Source organism: Mustela putorius, unplaced genomic scaffold (genome assembly GCF_011764305.1).
Source record: "Mustela putorius furo isolate JIRA1106 unplaced genomic scaffold, ASM1176430v1.1 tig00003983_pilon_pilon_pilon, whole genome shotgun sequence".
NCBI classification, from domain to species: domain Eukaryota; kingdom Metazoa; phylum Chordata; class Mammalia; order Carnivora; family Mustelidae; genus Mustela; species Mustela putorius.
The window spans coordinates 4,151,099-4,165,966 of record NW_025422123.1 but is presented as its reverse complement, the minus strand read 5'-3'; the positions used below and the strand labels follow the sequence as shown (position 1 = coordinate 4,165,966).

The following is a 14,868-nucleotide window of genomic DNA, read 5'->3' as shown; positions in this document are numbered from 1 at the left end:
ATAGGCTACCCAGGCTGCCAGGTGGCCTGGTGCAGGGAACCAGAGTTGAGCTTCAAGTCCTGTGGGAGCTTCCCAGGAGTTTAGTAAGAGAGCATGCCTCTGCACGGACAACACTTAAAAGCCACAAGTTAAGACAAAAGGTTTTTATTCAAAAAACGCCAAGTATAAAAAAAAAAATAAGATCTCTTTTATTCCCCTGTACAGTATTTCACTCAGATAAAACCAGCAGGCTACATACTGCTCAAAACACAGCCCCAGAGAGGATCCGGAAGGCACACCATCCAGAACTGCTTTTCATATAGCTATCCTATATACACCAGTCAGCGATGCCCCTCCCCGTGCCCCTCGGAACCCGTCCCCACTCAGGTCAGGCCAGCGAGGGGCCCGGCAGCAGTCAGGGAGCCACAGCAGCTGTCCCGCCTGAGTCCCGTCACCCTACGAACAGAGCGAGCCCTCCCCGAAAGGTCCGCAAGTCAGAGGAGGAAAAGGAGGAAAGAAACTATGGCAGCAGCCGTGGAAGCTTGGAGCAGGAAGGGAACCAAATAAATAAATAAATAAATACATAACGTTGACCTCCAGGTTAGAATGCGCATCTTTTCAAAAAACAAAAACAAAAAAGCCAAAAAAAACCAAACAAACCAAAAACAAAACAGGTAAAATAACTTAAAGGCAAAAATTAAAAAAGATCAGATCAACTACAATCCTTTTGTACACTACCATGCCAACTATACACACATTTACAGTTTTTCTGTTGATTTGCATTGTTTGTGCATTTTGTGTGGTGTGTGTGTGTGTGTGAGACAGAGAGAGAGAGAGGTCTTGGCTTTGAAACAGTTAAGTAAAAACCAAAAAAGGAAGACCAGTTCACTCTGGAGTTTTACTAAAGGAGGCAGAAAAAAAGGGCAGGTGGCTCAGCATTTGGCCCTGTAGCCTCTTCCATGGCACCTTTCATATGAAGGATGGGGAGAGGGGGACAGGAGAGAAAAACAGGGAACCAAACCCAGGCAGATTTTTGGAGAAGCAGCAGGTAAAAGAGGCAAGTTCAAGTATTTCTCCCAGCACAGCCGGAGTCCCCACAGAAGGCACTCAGAAGAGTCGGAAGAGGTGACAGGGACTTAAAATGGTGCTAGTCCTATCCCACCCCAACCCGTTTCCCCCTACCCGACCCATCGCGGCATTCAGCAGAACTCGTGATGTAGAGAACAGTTCCATGGCAGGGTTCTGATCCCCCCACCCCCCCACCCCCGGGAGTTTGCAGAGCCCAGCAGTGCTTGCTGGACGTTCTGTGAGAAGGAGAGAGCATCTACGGGAGGAGTTGAGGCCTAGGACACCTGGAGTAGAGTCTCTTCCCCCCACTGTTGGGAGGCGACCTCCAGGGGCCTGGGGTCTGGAATGAGTTATAAATGTTGTTCCTGTTATCAAGCCCTGTCCTGCTTGGCGAGAAGTGTCACTGGTACTCGGGAAGCTGGAAACAGAAGCTTCCCCTCCCTTGAGCATCTGACAGGGAGGGGAGAATCTGCCAGAAAAGCTGCTATTTGCTGGGCCCTGGTGACAGGCTGTGCAGATGGATCTCAGCTGTTTCCTGGGGCAGGAGGACATCTTGCATCCAGGGATGGTTCTGGATTTCTTCGAAGGATGGCCGGTCTGATGGTCTCAGGGCCAAGCACCATCTAATGAGATGCTGACACTCTGAAGAAAGCAAGAGAGAGATTATGAATGACTCAACTCGTTTTTGCAATGCAAAGGTCTTGCTAATTTGCTTCCCAGGGGCCAACAAGTCTGGCGTCCAACAGAGACCAGGAACTTTCTAGAACTCTATTTTTCAATGGAAGATATTCACTAAGATCTAGGTCCTCCAAGCTGCTTTCAGCTAAAAAAAAAACCCCCCCCAAAAAACAAAAAAACAGCTCCCCTCTTAAACCTGTGGTTTTTAAACTTCAATAGCCAGCGCCTTTCCCACGACACCCACTCACCAGAAATAGGAAGAATGATGACAAGGGATTTTGATGAGACATCAGTGAGCATGATGAGGTGATTCAATTCACCTACAGCTTACAAATATGAACACCACCCACAATGAGGTCACGGGAACCTCAGAGTCTGCCTTCGGGGGAAGGCTCAAAGAACCCTCAACTTTTCTTTCACTCCCTGGCAAAACAGCCAGGAGTTGAGAGATGAGGACTACGGGTACTTTTAAAAAAAATCTTTCAGTGAGGGGCACCTGGGTGGTTCAGTGGGTTAAGCCTCTGTCTTCAGCTCAGGTCATGATCCCAGGGTCCTGGGATCAAGCCCCACACATTGGGCTCTCTGCTCTGTGGGAGCCTACGTCCCCCCTCTCTCTGCCTGCCTCTCTCTGCCTACTGATCTCTGCCTGTCAAATAAATAAATAAAAATCTTAAAAAAAAAAAAAAAAACCTTTCAGTGAAACTAGATGTTTTGTTTTTTTTTTTAATATTCTCACACATGCTCTTCCTCTGACCTCTCAAGGAATGCTCAAGTGCAAACCATTCAGTTTCTGAGGACTGGCTCTCCAGATTCATTGGCCCAGGACTCTGCTAAGCCAAGGGCAGCGGCATCCCCTGGAAAGGCAGAGCTCTGCAAAACGCAGAGACTGTCCCCTGAGGACTGCCTGCCTTGTGACTCCTGCTTCTCCTCAACAAGGCGCTTCCCCAAAGTTACCTGAAGAGACCCTCTGCCTGAAGAAAACTTGGCCCCTGATGATCTCCTCATCGTGCTCAAAAGGAATATCTCCACAGACCATGTCATACAGCAGGATCCCCAGGGACCAGACCGCTGCCGACCTGCCATGGTAGCGATGATAGCGAATCCATTCTGGAGGGCTATACACCCGGGTCCCTGTGAGCCGGGGGAATAGAAAAGGAAAACACAAGCTTTGAGCAAAAATTGAAGCAACTCTCACACTCAGTGGTACACGGACTCCTTGAAACAAAACACTTCACTTCTCCCAGGACAGGGTCTGGGCTAACTCTATTTCCCCCCTAGGCTAAAAGGAGTGCAAGAGTGGCATCTCTCAGACCCAAAGCATTCCCCACCCAGCAGTCCAGACCATAAACCAAATTCTTTATAAACTGCTCCAAGAAACAAACAGGCTGGCCACAAACCCAAAGCCTGAGGGGTGTATGTGGTAGGACCACCTACAATGGGGTGAAGGGAGGAGTGTCTGCACACAATCACGGGAGACAGCCCACAGACTATCCTTAAACTGCACTAAGGTGGCCCAGGAGCCTGGCTGAGATTCTGATCTCAGATATGATCCAGTGCAGGGCCCTTACACAATATACTGTAACTTAAGTCCGGGTGCCCTTTAGGAGGCCTTCCTCCCCACCCTGTGCGTGCAGAGGCAGACACCCACACCCTCTCTCTTCCCCTCACTACTGGGAAGGTAGAGCTGTAGAGCGGGTTTCAGACCACGTGATTCCTGTTTACAAACTTTGGGTTGTAAAAAAAAAAAAAAAAAGTGGGGGGCCATCCCGCTTGTGCTCACCAGGGGGCAGCAAAGACTCGAAGGAAAAAACTAGGGAGGACCCGGCCAGCCATTAACTGTTAAATACAAAAAAATGCAGCCCAACCCAGCGTCCTCCAAGGGCAAATAAACACAAACCACAAGCCCCAGTCACAAGTTTTGAAAGGCTGTCGTTTGTTAGGTTAAGTCGCTCAAATGATGACCCACCCTCCTTTGCTTTGATCTCTGGCTCTCAATTCCATCTTTTCTGAAAGAACCCGCTCCAAGCCCCTCCCTAGGATAGGTTTTCATCCTTTCTGCGGAGACACCCAACTAATTTTCAAACCAACAAGAGATCTTATTTCACAACATTTCATCCCCAACTCCCTCACCCCGCAACGCCATAAAATAAAGAATAAGCCCATCAAAATAAATTATTTAGTGAAACTACGGTTTCTATTCCTTTCCCGGCCCTAGATCAAAGGGGTAGAAAAACTGCAGTTTTAAAAACTAACCTTACACAAAACTAAACTCCCTTAGCACAAAACAAAAATTACAAAACCGGCATCAATTTTCATCTCTCCCGCTCTCCCCACCCCCCAACATCCTTTTACTGGCGGGGAAACTGGGTCAGACTTCAGAAATCTGGGCTACGGCCGGTTGCCCACAACCTCTTATTCATCGGGAAAGCTTGGAACCCACTGAATTCCACTTAAAAAATAAAATCATGCCAGAAACATGACAGGTTCAGCTGGCTCGAAATCTCCGGCTCTACTACGCTGGGAAGCTCTCCTTCGCCCCACCCCTGCTAGCATCGAGCCAGACGGCCCGGTGACCTTTACAAAGGGCCGGAGAGGAAAGCCGGCCGAGGCCTCCAGGCAAGGCCAAGTCACCTGGGCAGATCCCTCCCCGGCAGCTCCCTCCCAAGCCTGGCTCACCATCGAAGTCCGTATAGACGGTGTCCTTGAGCAGCGCCCCCGACCCGAAGTCGATGAGCTTGAGCTCGCCGCGATTGAGGTCAATGAGGATGTTCTCGTCCTTGATGTCGCGGTGGAGCACCCCGCAGCTGTGGCAATGCCGCACAGCCTCCAGCACCTGCCAGAAGAAGCTGCGGGCCAGCTCCTCCTGCAGGGCCCCCCTTTCCGTGATAAAGTCGAAGAGGTCTTGCACCGGCTCGGGCCTCTCCAGGATCAAGACGAAACTGTCGGGCCTCTCGAACCAGTCCAGGAGCCTAATGACGCCGGAGAAGCCCGAGCTCACCTTCTTCAGCAGGACCACTTCCATGGGCACTCGGGTGCCATTGGGCTGCAAGGGCAAGGGAGCTGCGTTAGAGCGGGAGTCGGAGGGTGTCCCTCACCCCACCCATCCTAGGGGTCGCTCCCTCCAGGGCACTCACCAGCTCTCCCCAGTCGGAAATCCGGTCCTTTTCCACGTGCTTGATGGCCACCTGAAAAAAAACCCCAAAGAGTCTCCATAAGATCCTCTCGCTGGGGCCAAAGCACACCAGGGCGCCCCCCTGCCCAGCGCGCCCTCCCCACGGCGGGGCGCCCACTCACCGGCAAGTTGTCGGCGACACGGATGCCTGAGTAGACCGAGCCGAAGCCGCCGCTGCCCAGTAGCGGGCCCACCTGGTACTGCGACTCCAGGGGCTCCTTCTCCTTGCCTAGTAAAGAGGGAAGCACAGGAGACTCAGTGCCGGCCCGAGAGCCCCCAGTTCCCACGCTGGGGGTCCAGCCGCCTCGCCATCCTGGGCTTGGGGGGGTAGTGCTCACCGGGCGCCAGCTTGGTGGCGTGCAGGTCGTTGCAGGGCGCGGCGCGCAGGTGGGCAAGCGAGTTGATTTTGGACAAGAGCATCCCAACCTCCAGGGTGTCGGCGTAGGAACTGTGTCTGGAGGAGCTGCAGCAGGAGCTGGGGCTGGGGTTGTGCCGGTGGCTGTGCCTAAGGCTGGGGCTGAGGCTGCGGGTGGCGTTGCGGCTGCGGCTGCGGCTGGCGCGGAAGGCCGAGGGCGAGTCGGAGGACGACTGGGGGCGCTGGCGGCTGGCGGACACGCCGGCGGGGTCAGGCAGCGCCGAGGGCAGCGGGGTGGGCGGTTCGTGGGGCTCGGGCGGCAGCGCCGCGGCACTGAGAGCTTGTAGCTGCTGCTGCTGCCGGTCCCGCCACCGCCGCCGCCGCTGCCGCCAAGTCCTCTCGGGCCTCCTCCGCCACCGCGGCCGCTGCAGCAGACGCCCGGCTCGCCCAGCAGCCAGGAGTAAAGGGGCGGAGCGCGCCGGCGGGTGGGGGGACGCGCGGGCGGGCGGGGATGGGGCGGGGCCTCTCCGGGAGGCCTAGGCGGCGAGCCCGGCTGCCGGGCCGGAGGAGGGAGGAGAGGGGGTGGGGAAGCGGCGGGACAGGGCGACTCCCCTTGGCCCCCGCCCCGCGCGCTCCGTCGCCGCGCCCCGGCCCCGCCCCCGCCGGCCCGTTTCCAGCCAACCAGAAGCCGGCTGATCTGCATAACGCGGCGCGCCACGCCCACGCCCCGCCCCGCTCTCGCGGTCAGAATGGTCTCTACGCCGCCACGACGTGGCGGGAAGGAAAAGGCGCCAAAATGGAGGGGGAGGGGCGCGGGGCGTGAGGGGAGGCGGGAGCTGGGTGTCGGGCGGCAAGGGAGGAAGGATGGGGAGGGGCGTATCGATTCAAACCCAAACAATAACAAAGCCATCAAAGGCCGCCGGAGGCAGGCTCTGCGGCTCTCTGTTTCTTGGAGGTTTTTGGGTCAAGGGCTCGAGCTGGAGCATAACAAGTTGCGCAGAGGCGACGGGCGTCGGTGTGTCAGGCGGGGAGATGGGGCTGCCGTCGCGCCGGGGTGTGAGGGGCTGTGTGGGGAGGGGGGTGGCGAATGCCGACGAGGGTGGTCCTTCTGTGTGACTCAGACCCGAGACCTCCAAGTCGGCTTGGGCGGGTTTCACGAGGCGCTGTGGGCTCGGGTTGGGTTCTCGGGGTTTGTGTGTTGGGGGCGCGTGGGGGGCTAAGGATCTGTAAGATGTGAGTCACGGCGGTTTCACCGAGGGAGTGGAGGTGTCACAGGCCTGGAATAAAACTGGGGAAGAGCTCGGCTTCTTCGGGGGAGGGGTCCAGATCGCGGTTCTTACAGCTGGTGAAAAAGCAACCCCCAGATTCGCAAGCCGACGTTTTTGTAAAAAATGCAGAAAAGTACCAGTGAATCCTGGTTCCTAAGAAGTGGTGTGTGTTAAGAGTGTCGGGTAAAGAGGAACCACGAAACAAATGTTGGTATTATGATGCCAGATGCTGTCTCAGCCCCTTCTGTGAGGGCGGGAGAGAGGAAAATTCCTCCTGTAAAACGAGGGTGGGAGGGTGCGCTTGATTTAATCAGAGTTTTCGCGTTGTATTCACCTTTTCATCAGCCTGTTATTACCAGTCTGGCAATACTAGCAATTATTGGCTGCACCGAGGCTTGTCTCAAAGGAAATCCCCCGACTCTCTGCCCCACCATGGAAATAACATGGAAAACTGGCCAATTCCATTTTCATCCTTTGTCCTTTTAAACTTCATGTAGAGTTGATAACGACGTGTGAAATGAGTGAATTAAAATTCTATGTAATCCATAAATTGGATTGTCAGTGGCCTAAGTAATTGAAAGCCTACTGCATCCCATTTTAGTATTTTTCAAGTTCCTACCACTTAAAGGAGAAATGAGGTTCCAGGATCTGTTACAGCTGCAATCATTAATGAATTTAAATGTTTCATTAAAAGTTTTCTACGGTGCTCATTTTATAAAGATGTGTCTAGATATTTCACAGCTTTTAGGAATCTATCTTATAAAATACTGCATTTTCCTTTTATTTGTGTACTATGGCCTCTCATTTTTGATGACTAGGAGAGAACCCAAGAGAACAAGAATTATTCCCTTTTGGGGCGCCTGGGTGGCTCAGTGGGTTAAAGCCTCTGCCTTCGGCTCAGGTCCTGATCTCAGGGTCCTGGGATTGAGCCCCACATTGGGCTCTCTGCTCAGCGGAGAGCCTCCTTTCCCCTCTCTCTCTGCCTGCCTCTCTGCCTACTTGTGATATCTGTCTGTCAAGTAAATAAATAAAATCTTTAAAAAAAAAAAAAAGAAGTATTCCCTTTTTACAGATAGCAAAATGAAACATAAGTAGGATGACAGAAGGTCATACATACAACAGCTAGAGGAGGAAGAGATGAAATGACCCAAATTCAACTCAGAGTATTCAATGATTTCCTATTGTCAGGGTCTAAAACTGTCCTTGGTACTGAGTAAGACATGTGTAAATGTAGGTGACCCAGCACTTCCAATCCCCTCTACCCTCCCTTTCCTTTTCCAGTCCCTGCTGGGCAATCCCCACAGGTTCCCACTCACCTAGCACTTTCCAGACATTCTGCCTTTGCAGAGGCATTCATCCTGTTCTGAGGATGCCCTTACCTCCTCATTTTTATTTAAAGCCATTCCATCCTTGAGGAGGACCTGATTGTTGAATAACTCAAGCATTCTTCACCATCTACTCCACTCATCCAACAATCATGGGTTTGGCTTTTTATTTTTTTTAAATCTTTGTTAATCAACTTTTTCAATTATTTATACCATGTTTCCCTATGCCTTGACATATGTTTCTCTTGTCCAGCATTTCTTGGACAACATGTGTACTGAAGGGAAAGACCAAAATGAGTCCCAACAAAAAAGTCAGGTCATGATTAAAGTCAATTTATACCAAATTTAAATGAATTAAGTGGGCTTGGGCAAAATAAAGGAGAGGTTAGGACCAAAGGGTTTAACCTGGTTAGTCTGCTTTGAAATCTGGGATCTGGCACCCACTAGTTATTTGATATTCTTCCAGTTACTTAACCCTTTCTTTTCTTTTCTTTTCTTTTCTTTTTTAAAGTTGCTTAACCTTTCTAAGCTTTAGACTCTAAATGAAGATAATAGCACCTACCTCATAGGGCTATTGTAAGGAGCAAATAAAAGTCTGCATGTAAAGCTCGTAGACCAGCACAGAGTAAGCTTCTAATAAGCATTAGCTGTGATGGCAATAATGATGATTGTGTTTGTGACAATAATGATTTGGGAATGGTCTTGCACCTTGGAGGTTTCTAGGGTGAAATACTAGGTACATCACTTGATTGTAATCATCCAGGGAGAGAATGTGATTCAAAATAATTGTATACATTAAATCAAGTTCAACCTTTTTCACTTTCTCTAGATCTTTGTAGGGCTAAATATTTAATTAGGTAGAGCTAAAGTGATTAACATTTAATATGTCTGCTTTATATGGTGACTGCTTCACAGCTGGAAGTTACAAAACATGGACCTTGCTTGGCAAAGAGCTTTTATTTACTTAAAACTGCTTTTAAAGATAATTATTAAACATTCAAGTATGTTTTGTGTTAAAAATTACTCTTTGAGGGTAGGGAACTTGATGTTTTTATTCATCAAAATGTAGTTTTAATAATAAAAACAATCACAGCCTTCGCTGTTTCAAGGAATCTAACAAAGAATCAGAAAAACCCGCTAATAATTAAATGACAAGTGCTTTTGAAAAGATAGGCCATAATCATGCTTACAATTCTCTGGAAAGGGAAGAATTTGTTAATGTTAATTTGAACAATAGCCACATTAATCCTTAGGTCGTTTTCATAGTCCACCTGATACAGATTTAATCAAGTCACTGACAAAGGAATGACTTAAGCAATTTCTGTAATCCCAGAAGTTTGGAAGAAATAAGTTTGAAAGGGATGCCTGTACGCTTTTTTGAAGTACATCTGAGTCTAGTTGAAGCACTCATATAATAACTAGGTCTGTATAGCATTTTCTCTATGAGCTATTTGCAATTAATCGGGTAGAAATAATTTGGATCTGCATCTCTTATTTCTCTCCTGAAAAAATAATTACTATATATATATATATTTTTTTTTTTTAATTGTAGTGTTGTTGGCACACAACATTACATTAGTTTCAGGTGTATGAATTACTTTTTTTTTTTTTTTTAGTTTAAACTGTGAAACACCATTATTTTTTATTTTACTCTCTCCTCATTTGGTGAAATAAAAAGAAAGGAAGAAATTTGGAGAAACCCAACTGCTTCCTATAACTTAAAAATAACTCCGGGGGCACCTGGGTGGCTCAGTGGGTTAAAGCCTCTGCCTTCAGCTCAGGTCATGATCCCCGAGTCCTGGGATGGAGCCCCACATCAGGCTGTCTGCTCCGCAGGGAGACTGCTTCCTCTTCTCTCTCTCTCTCTGCCTGCCTCTCTGCCTACTTGTGATCTCTGTCTGTCAAATAAATAAATAAAATCTTTAAAAAAAAATAACTACAATTACATCAACAGTAGTAAGGTTATTTAGAAAAATTTAAATGTCACATATAGTTCATATGTGTGGAATATGTGTAAAAATCTACTACAAACTGTAAGACATAGAACAGTCTAAATTTTAAGACTGAAGTAAAGCCTCTTTTTAAATTTGTAATAATCATGGTAGTGGTGGACATGGTAGAAGTGGGACCAGACTGTCCCAACTTCAGAAGGGTCAGGAAATCTATGCAGTCAAGTTAGAACCGGTTCTTGTCCTTGACAAGATGTGACATTTGTTTCAAGTTTATAAATCTCTTAGTTTTCAGTTTCCTAAGCAAATCTGAAGAAAAAAAGTGTTTTTATTATCTGGCAAAGTATATTTAAATTCATTACCAATTCATTTTTTTAAAGAAATAAAAATAACCTAGATTTATTTTTGGAATTTTACATATTCAGCACTGAAAATTTGAGTAAAAATAATCAATATTTATTGAAGGCACTGTACACAAAGATTTTAAATTTCCTGAGTATTGACTGGATAGGTCAAAACAAAAAAGAGTAGCTAAGAATGTATAAAGATTATAGGAAGCTTGGAAACTGTTATAAAATACCTTATTAAAAGACCAGGAAAATGTTTGCCTCAGATCAAAAAGACAAGCACACGAATAAAAATCCTGCATGTCTAACTGATGAAGAAAAGGGGCCATCATGTGTGTGTGGGATGTGTGTGTATGTGTGTGTGTTTGTGAAAAAAAGCGAGAGAATGTTATATATTTGGATGTTGGGGAGGGGATTGTCTGCCATCTTTTTTTATTTAATTTTTTAAAATTTTTTAAAGATTTTATTTATTTATTTGACAGAGAGAAATCACAAGTAGGCAGAGAGAGAGGAGGAAGCAAGCTTCCTGCTGAGCAGAGAGCCCAATGCGGGACTCGATCCCAGGACCCTGAGATCATGACCTGAGCCGAAGGCAGCGGCTTAACCCACTGAGCCACCCAGGCGCCCCCCCCCTTTTTAAAGGTATTATTTATTTATTTGACAGAGAGCGAGAAATCACAAGTAGGCAGAGCAGCAGGCAGAGAGAGAGGGGAAAGCAGGCTCTCCGCTAAGCAGAGAGCCCAATGTGGGGCTCAAGCCCAGGACCCACTGAACCACCCAGGCATCCTGTCTGCCATCTTTTAAAAAGAATTAAATTGCTGTTTTAAAAATTGGAAAAGCCAGAGTGAATCTAGGTAAGTGGGAAAAAAAAAAAGTTGCTCAAAAAGATTTCATGATAGGAGCACATGGATGGCTCAGTTAAGCGTCTGCCTTCTGCTTGGGTCATGATGGGACCAGTAGGGGGGCTGTTTGATTCTCCCTCTGTCTCCCCCACCCCGGCTCATGCTTGTGCTCTCTCTCTCTCTCTCTGGAATAAGTAAAATCTTAAAAAAAAGATTTCGTGTTACATCTTGTTAAGCATTCAGAGAGATCCCAGAGAAAGCGTGTTTATTATATATCTCACTTGTTGTTTAATAGTAAACAGTCTTGGGACGCCTGGGTGGCTCAGTTGGTTAAGCAGCTGCCTTCGGCTCAGGTCATGATCCCAGCATCCTGGGATAGAGTCCCACATCGGGCTCCTTGCTCAGCAGGGAGCCTGCTTCTCCCTCTGCCTCTGCTGCCATTCCGTCTGCCTGTGCTCACTCTCTCCCTCTCTCTCTCTGACAAATAAATAAAATCTTTAAAAAAAAAAATAGTAAACAGTCTTACTTTTCTGTGTTTGGTCTGTACAAATAGATTATAAACATATTAAGGGCAGAAACCACATTTTCTTTCTTTCTTTCTTTCTTTCTTTTAAGATTTTATTTATTTATTTGACAGAGAGAGACACAGCAAGTGAGGGAACACAAGCAGGGGGAGTGGGAAAGGGAGAAGGAGGCTTCTCTCTGAGCAGGGAGCCCAATGCAGGGCTTGATCCCAGGACCACGGGATCATGACCTGAGCCAAAAGCAGACACTTAACAACTGAGCCACCCAGGCACCCCGAAACCACCTTTTCATTGAACATGAAGGCTAAGTGCTGAACACAGGTTTAGTGAAAGGGACAGAAAGAGATACTCGAATAGCACCCCACACTAGAGCGTCAAAGATGTCCTAGGCATTTTTCTAAGCACTTTCTGTGGATCTTTATATAAATCTTATGGCATGGGCAGTTTTACTGTCCTCACTGGCTTACAGATAAACAGAAACTAAGAAAGTTAATTTGCTGAAGGCCACGTGGTAGAACCATCTCTTACCGGCCATAACATTCCACTTTTCCAAAGAATGCAAGATTAGTTTAAGGGATTTAACAAGGTATTCTATGATTAAGTTCTGAGATTATCATCCACAGGGGCAGGGTTCAGAGGAGGTGGAAGTCAAGGAAGTCTCCAGGAGGATGTGGAACTTAATGTGGATTTTAAAGAATGAGTAAGAGGGGCACCTGGGTGGCTCAGTGGGTTAAGCCTCTGCCTTTGGCTCAGGTCATGATCCCAGGGTCCTGGGATGGAGCCCCGCATCGGGCTCTCTGCACAGCAGGGAGCCTGTTTCCCACTCTCTCACTGCCTGCCTCTCTGCCTACTTGTGATCTCTGTCTGTCAAAAAAAAATCTTTAAAGGATGAGTAAGACATGAACAAGTAGGAAGGAGAGAGGGAATAGGCTCAGTAACAGGCTCAGTAACGCAAAAGATGCTTTGTATTTTGCTCTTTTGCATTCCCTATAATGTGAGAAATTAATGAATAAAAGTGTCTTTAAATAAGTCAAGGGTGCCTCGGGTAGTGCAGCCAGTTAAGCATTGGACTCTTGGTTTCAGTTCAGGTCATGATCTCAGAGTCCCGGGATTGAGCCTCCTGTTGGGTTCTGTATTCAGAGCAGAGTCTGCTTGAGATTCTCTCTCCCTCTCCTGCTGGTACTCTTTCTGTCTCTAAAATAAATAAATCAATCTTAACGTGAAAAAAGTTTCTTTAAATCAAAAGCAGAAAGCCAGAGGGAGAAATCAGTAGGACCTCCTGATGTCATGATGCAAAAAGTGAAAGAGAGAGATGAAAAAGATGTAGGCTTTATTTCAGTCTTTACTAAAGAAGAAACCAGGAAGATTCTCTATTCAAATCATCTCTTGAAGCTGATGGTTTAGGAATAATAGCTTACACTGTGGCCGACACATAAGGTGTTCAAGATCCACATGAGGAAGAAGACATGCATTAACACGTTTGGATGAAATCTACTTGACAATTTGGAGAAACCTACATTTTCAACATGTACTTCCTCTTTTCCAATTCTGTTTTAGCTCTCTTTTTTAGGTTGGGTGCTGCTAAAACAAACATGGAAAGCTCACCACAGCCAAACCCAGAATTGTATTACACACATGGAACCATTTTTTATGGCCCTCAATATATAACTTTGTCAAATACTCTTTTTAATGTCTAAGTACAGGGGTGCCTGGGTAGCTCAGTCATTAAATATCTGCCTTAGGCTCAGGTCATGATCCAAGGGTCCTGGGATGGAGACCCACATCAGGCTCCCCACTCAGTGGCAGGCCTGCTTCTCCCTCTCCCACTCCCCCTGCTCGTGTTCCTTCTCTCACTGTCTCTCTCTCTGTCAAATAAATAAATAAAATCTTAAAAAAAAAAAAATGTCTAACTGCAGCCTTGCTCACTCTAGGATGAGCTGTGTTTTCCTTTTTTTTTTTTTTTAGATCTATTTATTTATGTTTTAGAGAAGGGTGGGGGGAGTATGCACATAATTAGGGAAAGGGCAGAAGAAGAGGGAGAGGAAGTCTTAAGCAGACTCCACACTGAGCATGGAGCCCTATTAGGCACTTGTTCTCATGACCCTGAGATCAGGGCCTGAGCCAAACCAAGAGTTGGTTCCCTCAACTGGCTGAACCACCCTGGTGCCCCAGCTGTGTTGTCCTCTTTTTTTTTTTTTTTTTTTTAAGATTTATTTATTTATTTATTTATTTGACAGAGAGAGATCACAAGTAGGCAGAGAGGCAGGCAGAGAGAGAGAGAGAGAGAGAGAGGGAAGCAGGCTCCCTGCTGAGCAGAGAGCCCGACATGGGACTCAATCCCAGGACCCTGAGATCATGACCCGAGCCGAAGGCAGCGGCCTAACCCACTGAGACACCCAGGTGCCCGGAGGACTGGCTTTTTGCCAATAGAAATCCCATTCATAAGAATGACTTCAGAGATAACCCTCATGACTGCCAATGATAAGTTTGAGTCTCAATTAGTGAGTGACTATCTCTCTAATAAAGTAGCATCACTGAATATAGAAATAAGCTGAACTTATCCAGGGAAAAGTAATATCATTTCTGTAAAGAGGACAACACAGCGGCGCCTGGGTGGCTCAGTGGGTTAAGCCGCTGCCTTCGGCTCAGGTCATGATCTCAGGGTCCTGGGATCGAGTCCCACATCGGGCTGTCTGCCCAGCGGGGAGCCTGCTTCCCTCTCTCTCTCTCTGCCTGCCTCTCTGCCTACTTGTGATCTCTCTCTGTCAAATAAATAAATAAAAATCTTTAAAAAAAAAAAAAAAGCCAGTCCTCTTGGGCAGGGCTGTAAAGGCAATGCTGATTGCATACTTTGCCCAAATTACATATGTATCCCCAAGTTCAGTCTATCCTTTTTGACTAACTCAAGTCCATTTGGCCTTCCTGCAGTTTTTCCTGGTCTTCCAGTCGATAGTTCTTAAATGCACAGCAATTATTTGTACCAGTGATCTGACAGAATCATATTCTTTTATCTAAGCTTTTATTGTCATCACAGTATCATCTTTAAAAGCAGGGAGCATCGAGTGTCTGCCATGAAAGGACCCATGTTTCCCCAATGAAATCATAGGCTCTTCAAGTGCAAAGACTACATTTTAAACTTTTTAAGATCAGGCACCTCCCTTCAGGAGGTACTAAACAGACGATTTTTTTTTTTAAGATTTTATTTATTTATTTGATAGGTAGAGAATAAGTTGGCAGAGCTGAGGCAGAGGGAGAGGAGAAGGGAGTTTCACGCTGAGCAGAGAGCCCGATGTGGGGCTCGATCCCAGCACCCTGGGATCATAACCTGAGCCGAAGGCAGACACTTAACCAAGTGCCCCTA

General features: G+C 47.1%; 1 protein-coding gene across 1 annotated transcript; it reads right to left on the bottom strand.

The window, feature by feature from the left end:
• Positions 1-128: 128 nt before the first annotated feature.
• PIM1 (Pim-1 proto-oncogene, serine/threonine kinase) lies at positions 129-5,717 on the bottom strand. The gene is made up of 6 exons (XM_004740020.3): positions 5,236-5,717; positions 5,020-5,126; positions 4,860-4,910; positions 4,402-4,768; positions 2,680-2,856; positions 129-1,689 (listed from the first exon to the last, which is right to left on the bottom strand). The coding sequence occupies exons 1-6, from the start codon at positions 5,315-5,317 to the stop codon at positions 1,532-1,534; spliced, it is 942 nt and encodes a 313-aa protein (XP_004740077.1). The 5' UTR covers positions 5,318-5,717; the 3' UTR covers positions 129-1,531.
• Positions 5,718-14,868: the final 9,151 nt, after the last annotated feature.